Here is a 9,742-nt window from a genome sequence, read left to right as displayed (position 1 = left end):
TTCTTAAACATAATGTTTTCGAATTTATAGCATTTCTTAGATATTTGGTATTTATTTATGAAATTAATAATTAAATGTAATGATTAAAATCAAAATGTAGGAAATTAATAAAAAATAGAGGGGATGTATAGCCTACTCGCGACCCATAAAAATGGAACAGCGACCCACAAATGGGTCGCGACCCACTTTTTGGGAACCACTGCACTAGGCTACTTTGACAAAGTGTTTATCCAAAATCTCCGTTGCTTTCTCATAGACTTTACGCGATAGATGGATCCCGTCTCTTGGTCTAAACGTTTTCTCGTTCGTTTTGTCGCGGCTCATAAGCCTAAAAACAGATGAACTTTCGCGCCAGATACAGGCTAATGTATGTTTATTACAATAACTAACGTGTTTGTTTACGTGACAAAAAAACTTTTGGAATATCCAGTAAGGGTAACGCGAAGTCTCGCCCCAAAACACGCTCGCCCCATTTCTTTTCGCGGACCAGTGGTTCTTGTTTTCTTGTATTTGTTTTACTGAGGATATAAGGTTAGAAATACGTTTAGGGTTAGGCATAGTTTTACTGAGGTCAAGGTTAGGAATAAGGTTAGGTTTAGGCACAGTTTACTGGGGTTATAGTGTTTTATAGTCTTGCGTAGCCAGACAACTATTCCACAATCTCCGAATGCTATATAGAGTCTGGAACTACAACTCCCGAAATCTGAGAGAGGAAGCTGGCACTTCCGTTCACGAAAATATATTTTAAAATATCTTTACATTTTATTAATTTATTTCCATTTCTGCTAAGCAGCAAGCTAAATATACTTAGATGATTTGTATTTATATTATAGGATAAATTTGCGGCGACTGTAAAGACAAAACGGAAGTGGGGAGGAGGCTTCATATCTGGTTTATATTCTAATCATGATAAGAGCTTCTGAGTCCCAGACTGTATGACCGGAAACATTTGAAAATTGTGGGAGGCAACAGTCTGGCCACGCGAGACTACGTGTTTTAGGAATACCAGGTGAATACCGTCGGATTTGCCCCGGGGCGACTGTGTTTTGGGGCGAGCGTTTTGGTATTCTAGTCGCTTTATCCTCTTTAACCGTATACTCTTCAGTTAAACCAGCAAATACCTTGCAATTGAGAGGATGGCAAGCGGAGGAAGGTGGGATGTGTGTGTGTTGGTTAATTTAATCAATCCATATTAAAAACGTTAGTCGCCTATAAGCATTAGCGTCAGCGACCGACCGGCATCCGAGGAGAGTTTATAGAATTCTCTGCAGGCAACTCCTCCCCGTAGCACTTTTTACAGAACCCTGTAGAAAGAAAGTGATCGACGACAGATTATTATGAGCCGCCTGAAGTCAGCTGTCATCCGATGCATGGGTTGATAAATCAGAGCCATAGGCAACAACAATGGCACATTACATGAGAACTTGAGGTGAATGAACACAAACGTATTCAAACCCAGTGTAGTCTATGCCAATAGCCATTGTTGTCATCCAGGCGCCTTTTATAGTACTACCCATCACGTGACTGCCAGTGCTTTCTAATCCATTGAGAATCCCCAGAAAGAAGCCTTTCATGTTTTTCTTTCTCTCCTCCCGGATTGCATTCATTCCCGACCGCGTTTTCCCTCTTAATAATCTCGCAACCGGTGACTTGTAGATACTGGCCGTCAATTGTGGCATCACAAAGCACCCCATCGCGGACTATGCTACTATACGTGCGTGGATTCAATCTGCATGTGCACTGTTGACTGTTGTGTTTCACAGAACTGGGGAGAGCTTGTCTGACGTCACACTGTGTGTCTGTGAAGAACTTGAAGTGAACGACTACTAGCTATAATATACAAGTCTCTGCGATGAAATGCTAAAGCGCGCTTGCGCAAGGGGGAAAGGAGAATTGGAATACATTCTCAAATCTGTTTACAGTTGTGTGTGTGTGTGTGGGGGGGGGGGGGGGGGGTAGAGAGGGTTGGTGGAAAATATATTCAATTGCAAAGCAAAATATTGCACGGTTTACACCAATGTTGTCTTTTGTTTCTTTATGTGTGTGTATAGGCTACAATATACTATAGGTTATGTGTACCTCTCTCTCTCTCGCTCTCTCTCTCTCTCTGTGTGTGTGTGTGTGTGTGTGTGTGTGTGTGTGTGTGTGTGTGTGTGTATATATATATATATGTATATATATATATATATATATATATATATATATATATATATATATATATATATATATATATACGCACGCACGCACGCATGCTAGGCACACATGCAGGCAGGTACACACACACACACACACACACACACACACACACACACACACACACACACACACACACACACACACACACACACACTGTGTACACGGCTTATATTGTTGCTTACTTTTTTTCCAATTAAAACAATTTGTCAATGAATATCTACTTTGCCTACTATAATCATTAGGCTACTAGGCTACTTGAGGTTGTTTTTCTGACGTGGTTTTCTCTCAGCAGAGGCTCATGCATGCGGTCACTTTTGGCAAGCCTTATAAGCCTACAACCACCTTCACGGTCACTTCGTGTCCTCATTTGCCCGTCTTAGATATAGGCTAGTCTACGATTGTAGCTTTCACGTTTTAAAACTGGACGTAACTGAAAGGAAAGGAGTCGGACCAAGTAGCCTAGGCTCCGTAACTTCCCGCCCACTCAGAAGCAAGATGCTAAGATGGCGCCTTCATCATCAGTGTCAAGTTCAAGTGAACTGTGTCGACTCCCAAACAGTCTGATACAAATAGTAGACGGGTGTGACAGTACACACAGACAATGGCAAGAATAATCAACGTCGCAGTCTGCAAGTTTCTTTTCATGGATTTTTAATTTCAGTCAAAATTTATTTTCACATTTCTTCATAAATAGTTGGTAAAACAAATAAACCAACATACAGTAGCCTAAAAAGTACATGGAACCTTGGTCTCTGTTGACTGGATGAACGAATAGGCCTGCTGTTGTATCGTTTTGCCTCAATGTAGCACAGTGACACAGTGCATTAGTAAAACATTTCGCTTTTCAGGAATAACTAGGAGCGTGACCCATTTCTCCCAGAAAGTGTTACAACATCACATTCTAGCTGCATTTACACATCAGAATATTTTTTTTCTCTGACTCCTGGAACATGGGGCAGAAAGGTGGTTAAGAAAAGTCACTTCATTTAAATTAAGGTATAGAAAATAGCATATAAAACATATATTCCTTAAATTATTTAAATAAACTTATTTCATATATCACCGTCACGAGGTACCGTTTTTTTTTTTTTTTTTTTTTTTACATTTTCTTTTAAAAGTAGTGCTGGTGGTCTGAAATTGTTCTCATATGAGCACAATATACTTTGTGTTATGCATAATATTTAATTCTTGAGAATAGGTTACAATGCAATGCTGTAACTCTTTTTCCACTGAAGATCTCCCCAACCCACATAATATATCTAGTAATACTCCTGTCACTAAATTTTGTTAACACAAAAAAAGTCATCTTGACAAGTTATTCACACAAAACAAGCAAAAATGTGTAATCAAACTGCTCTATATGCAACACCACAGTAACAAATAACACGCTTCAGTTTCACAGAATTACATTTAAAACAATGCAAGCTGACAGACAAAAAAAAAAACTTTTTATTTTGAAGATACTGTGTTGTGACAGTTCCATTCTTGCCAATGCACACATTTAAACACTTGCACAAAGACATTGTTGGAACTATAAAGGATTTGACCCGAATCAGAAATACCCAAAATACTGAATACTCAAAATACTGTCACCTTGATTTGGAATTCATGAATGAACCACCCGTCTAACATAGTGGGTATAGTGTAAAGGCTGATGGATTTTTCGAATACTGTTTATGCTACGATTTGACATCTATCTCTGATTCTATAAAAGTAAAATACACAAGTTTAAATTGAACCAAAAAGAGGATATCAACAGAATCGCTTTCTATAGCTTCTCAGCTCATTTGAATTGAGATCTAAAAAAAAATATTGATGATTTACATGTCAATGGTCTCTTATAAGCTAAATAAAAGTAATGGAAATATCTGCGTCATATATAGGCTATAGACACATCCATAATATTCATAATTATATCTTAGATCCAAATAAGACACATGTATTGGTTAAGAAAAGGATACAATCGCAATGTTGGAGCTTTAGTGTTTATCATTTGTTCAATGTTATAAGCTGGTTATGATCAAAACTGTACAGTCTTGTTAGAAAACATTTCCATAAATATCATTTAAGCTTCAGAACTTATACCCATAATTAAATTACAAATCGATAAATATGGCATCATGGATATGTATTTACAACGTTATTAACAAAAGGCAACGTTATATTGAACGGTAACAATCGTAACCTATATAATACCACATTCTCCACCTGAAAACGGACGTTGACAACAGATTCGACCCCATCAAACAAGGAAATACATTCACGAGTATAATATTTATTTATGATTTATTTTTTTGTTCAAGTTCATGACAAAGACTTTGGCACGGTTCTTAAGACTGTTTGAAGTTCTAACAATCAATTGAAAGGCGACAATAGCGTGTCACCATTATATAAAACAGCGTGAAATAATCTTCCTTATTCCTTTTTTAAATAAATTTTGAGAAAATACAATAAAATGAAAAATAAAATAATTATCTGAAATCTGTAAACTAAAAAAGGAAAAAAATGGAAAAAAAACATTTTATTTATTCTTAGAAAGTATTATTTTTTATTATTCATGTGATTTATTTGTTTTCTTCAAACTCGGAATAAAAGTCATTTTTTTAATCCTGAGAACGGACGTGGCCTGCTATAGTGCTGGCTTTGCTCTCATCTCCTCGTGTTGTCCCAATTCCATTTTTGCACACCTTGGAGTGTATATAGTTTTTTAAGGTTTCCTCAACCTCTTGGTCCACAATGAGAGAGCGGTTATATACGTCTGGACCTCAAACGTACCACTCATTAAAGTTGGGTGCCAGTCCATCGCTGTGCCCAGACGTGTTGTTTTGTTGTACGGCTGATGATGGTGGTGTTTTCGTCGGGTCTTCGGTGTTTGCTGAGACCAGCACCGGTGGTGTCGACGACTCGTATCCAGAACTAGCTGCTGGAGACGACTCTGAACCCTGTGACTCGTGTACCTGCGGATAAAGCGGATAATAACATGAGACAGAGATATAGATGTATATCTAGACCAAGGCCTTTATAAGGCCAACCACCACTACTGAAGACGAGTATGTCTATACTGCCCACAAAGCCAAAGTGCAGAAACTACGTTTTTGGACACACCGACTTATTTGTGTATCCCAAAGGTCCAATCATCCTTCGTGATTTTGGGGGATAAACAATTACTTCAAGAACAGATATAGGCCTACTACAATCAGTGTAATATCACTTATATGCCGAAATCTCCTTTGGCTGTGATGAAACACTTTTAAACCCATTTATCAGTTAAATGTATTTTCTTAGTTACTGCACCTTGGCTTTGTATGGCAGTATAGCCTGTATAAGCCTATTCTCACATTTAATTTGGTTTGAACATGAATTTTCAGCGTGTAAAGTATAGGCTATCCTAGACCGTTAATGGTATGGTTACTATCCTACTAGCACAGAGAACAACATTAACAAACATGCCGGCAAAACTTTGAAGTGACACCATCCTCATTCATGGCACTGATGTTGTGATGGCCCCTTGTTTGGGGGGAGGGGGGCGAGGGGCGAAGTGGGTTAATGTGTTTAAGGTGTAATGAAGACGTTATAATTACCTTCATGTGTTTCCTGAGAGAGCTGGGGTGCGTGTAGGACTTGTCGCACACTTTGCAGATGTATGGCTTGTCGGATGTATGGACGTGCATGTGCTTTTTCCTGTCGCTGCTGTTGGCGAAGCGTCTGTCACAGCCATCGAATTCACACTTAAACGGCTTCTCACCTGCAAGATTAAATACACACAGTAAATCACCACCCCGTGGAGACAAATGCCCATTGTCAGACCATCTGCAGACACGGAGATGTAAATGTAATTTAATTTAGGCTACGTCCTCAAAAAGCTACGTCTTTCAGGCAGATGTAGGTTACTATTCCAGTGGACCACTACACCATAGCCGTGGTCTGATTGGCCCCTGACTGGCTTTATTTATGCAAAAGGCCTGAGTGTTACTTAATCCAAACACCCTGTGTCTGCTTTCATGTAGCCTAGTACACACTGAATCAACAGGGCCCTTCTCCACTGTAATGGCTATATTGTGCCATTTCGATAAAGATTTAGGGTGAGAAAAGTAAACATTACACAGAGTCGGAATTATTGCAACCGTCGATGAAGCACAGAAAACAGTCCCGTCAGTCTACCCTCTATAGTCTCGAATATAATGAAAGTCTTTATTCTTCCAATTATTCTTCACAGACCCTATACCACCAGGACTATACCCAAATGAATCATATAGCATAAGCTACATCAACACATCAAATTAGTTTAGCCAAGGCCCACATGCTGTTCTGGCATTCCTAAACCACCACAACAATAACAACATGGAACACGATTATGTCCAGAATAACCTGGAATCATATAGTCTATCTTAATAGTAAGTAGGCTAGCCTCGGCCTATACGTTTCAAATGTTAGCCCAAGTTCTCAGCTCTATTTTCTACAAAACGGTTACACTGAAGCCTTTTTCCGCCCTGAACCTATATAGTGGGCCTTCCCAAAGCTCAACATTACATCACAGTTAGGTCACGTTATCCCATAATAATTACGTTACTTCATAACTGCTGTTTTGCACATGCCATGAGGATATATTGTGTAACCTACCTGTATGTGTTCTTTTGTGAATTTTCAAATTTTCCGACCTGGCGAATATTTTCCCACATCCGGGGAACGGACAAGGGAACGGTTTCTCGCCAGTGTGCACACGGATATGGTTCACCAGTTTGTACTTGGCCTTAAAAGATTTCCCTTCCCTCGGACAATCCTCCCAGAAGCAGATGTGGTTGCTCTGCTCGGGGCCCCCAACGTGCTCCATGGAGACGTGCGTGACCATCTCGTGCATTGTGCTGAAAGTCCTCTCGCAAGTCTTTTTGGGCCGGTTAATCTGGTTCTCGTCGATCCATTTGCAGGACAATTCTTGTTTAATGGGTTGCCTCATGTATCTAAAGAAGGCCCCCGGACCGTGGTGCGTCGGCACATTCATTCCCATATTCATGTTGATCGGATGGTTGTAGTTGTGGAGCTGGGCGCCGTAGGGGTCCGTCCGAGGGCTGGCGACCGGGCGATACGGGTCAGGTCTCCCGAAAATGTCCCCACGTAAACCAAGATGCATTTGACTGTTAACGACATGTCCACTCGGTGACGTGTGGCTCACTCCCTGGTCGTGAAGTCCGGGAAACAACAGATGTCCTCCCGGGCTCTCGGTGATCCCAGGCGGTCCGTGGAAGATCCCATGCTGTGCGCTCGACGCGGCGGACTCTCCAACGCTACGGTTCCTGAAGAGAAAGTCCCGGGGTGAGTTGAACGCTCCCCCGCCGTACGAGCCCACCTGCCCGCCGTGAGGATGGTGTCCCAGCGCGGCCGCATATCCAGTGGCTTGCGGGGTGAACGCTGACGTCTGACTGGAGGCGATATCGTGAGCCACCGGGCTGATTTTGAAAGCTGCCGAGTGGGAGGAATCGGTGAAGGGATTGAGTCCCAAGCCCGGGTCTCTGTTACCTATGTCGTGGTGGTGGTGGTGGTGCCGCGGTGTTCCGAAACCCCCTACTCCTAACGATGGGAACTGCGGACCACTATCAAGAAGCATAGTCATTGGGGCTCAGTCCAACTTAAGAGACGGAAAGAAAATAAAAAATAAATCGAAACTCCAGTTTAGAGGAGCGCGCAAGCAAGCAAAAAAAATAACGTGCTGCGACGGGCCTGCCTCACTCAAATATCTAAAATAAAAAACTAAACTAAACGGAAATTTAAAAAAAAGAATCCGATGCGTAGAGAGCTGGGAGAAAAACTCCCGTTAACTACGATCCGTGAGAAAGAGGATCAAACTTCCCCCCTTTCCTGGCGAATGATGTCCTTGGACTGATAAAGTCAATCACTCACTCCCTGCACATAAATGAACTCGGGAGGCAGAGCTACGGCACCCAATGAGGGCTCGGCTATCCTTCTGGCACGTGACTTCAACGGAGGGAATTAATTGGCTAGATTTCTGTTGATTGGCACAGTTTGGTATTGAAAATGGCAGTTCATCTCAGTGGTTTAATTTGATTGGCCAGAACAGGCATTATTTTGCAGGTATAACGGAGAACATCAGAACAGATCTTATATTCCTTTTTTCCCCCTCCTCTAGAAAGCCACAAACTGCTAGTACAAACTTAAATGCTACCAATAGCTTGCATTGATGCATTGAGCCAGCTAGGGGCCATACAAGTAGCAAATATTTGCTGCCGTTTTCAAAGCAAATGCAATGTTTTAGGCTCCTGAATAACTTTCAAAATAGCTTACTCACTTTTCAAACTTTTGATCATCCATATATGCATTATCCCACTTTGCTCAAACCTTTGTAAGTCATTGCATTCATATAATCAACAATGCTTTTGGTCATTCACAAGGTTTACATGGAAAGTAGCGTTTGTTATACATATATTGTATTCTTCACATATCACGTAATTATAGTGTCCAAAATTGCAAACAGACACTGAATTATCTATCTATCTATCTATCTATCTATCTATCTATCTATCTATCTATCTATCTATCTATCTATCTATCTATCTATCTATCGTGTCCATGTTATCCATTTGCACTTTCATGTGGCCACGTTAGCACTTATTAACTGAAAACTTGAATGTACTTGGCACAGCTCCGATATGTGGCTTTTCTTCAAACCGCTTGGGAAGGGAGGGGGTATTTTCTTTTTTGCAAAGCTCTATAGGGTGTAAGACGGGGGAATAAAAGGCAGAAAGAGAGATGGCAGTAATTGTAATATGCCGAGTTTTTTTTTTTTTTTGCATAGCCAAAAAATTCGTGCCATTGAGTGAGTTTCACAGGGTTGCCGCTGACTCGCTGCAGGACACATACAATCTGATCAAGTTCAGAGACGCGTTGAGTGCTTCAAGCGGCGCTTTCAAACTCCAAGCCTTTCACCTCCCTTTCCTCTCAATCTGTCCCAGGAAGGAGCTCACATTCTTTATTTTAGGGTTGTGAAAAAAAGAAAAAGAGAAAAAAAAAATCTTCAAATCAGTCCTTCATTCTGCCTTCGTCCTCATTCATCCCCACAGCAGTTTCTTCTTCCTCGAGAAAAGTGTTGTAGACCGAAAGGTGAGTTTTCACATTTCTGCATTGTCTAAACATATAAATTGGTACGGAATCGAGTAATTTGAACAGGACGAGCCTTGGAAATTTGTAAAGTGGATGCATGTGTGTAAATCTAGGGTGATGAAGGCAATGATTCAATCTTGTGTGTATAGGCCCAATTTATTTCTCCTATGCATGCCAAGGATGCCACTATAACTGTAACAAAACGTTTTACATAATTGTATCTGATCACCGTGCTTTATGGATATAATATATAGGGCCTATATTTATATATAGCCTATTGTATATATCTTAAACGGGCCTTTAAATGGAGAAAGTGATTCTTGTCCTTTCTCATCATGCGCTCTCACTACTATAATTCTCTCCCCTCTATTCACGCAGGGATATACGTAGGTTACCCCCCTTCGCTCTCACACACTCATGCACCCGCCCTCTC

At 40.8% G+C, this 9,742-nt stretch overlaps 1 protein-coding gene across 1 annotated transcript; it reads right to left on the bottom strand.

Moving 5' to 3' along the window:
• Positions 1 to 4,961: 4,961 nt before the first annotated feature.
• zic3 (zic family member 3 heterotaxy 1 (odd-paired homolog, Drosophila)) lies at positions 4,962 to 7,804 on the bottom strand (the record flags this gene model as incomplete). The annotated part of the gene is made up of 3 exons (XM_084085862.1): positions 4,962 to 5,153; positions 5,778 to 5,941; positions 6,817 to 7,804. The coding sequence occupies 3 exons, from the start codon at positions 7,802 to 7,804 to the stop codon at positions 4,962 to 4,964; spliced, it is 1,344 nt and encodes a 447-aa protein (XP_083941988.1).
• Positions 7,805 to 9,742: the final 1,938 nt, after the last annotated feature.

This window comes from Gymnoscopelus microlampas (assembly GCF_963454915.1).
Source record: "Gymnoscopelus microlampas genome assembly, chromosome: 18".
Taxonomy (NCBI): domain Eukaryota; kingdom Metazoa; phylum Chordata; class Actinopteri; order Myctophiformes; family Myctophidae; genus Gymnoscopelus; species Gymnoscopelus microlampas.
The sequence above is the reverse complement of the archived record's forward strand: the minus strand, read 5'-3'. Positions and strand labels throughout refer to the sequence as shown.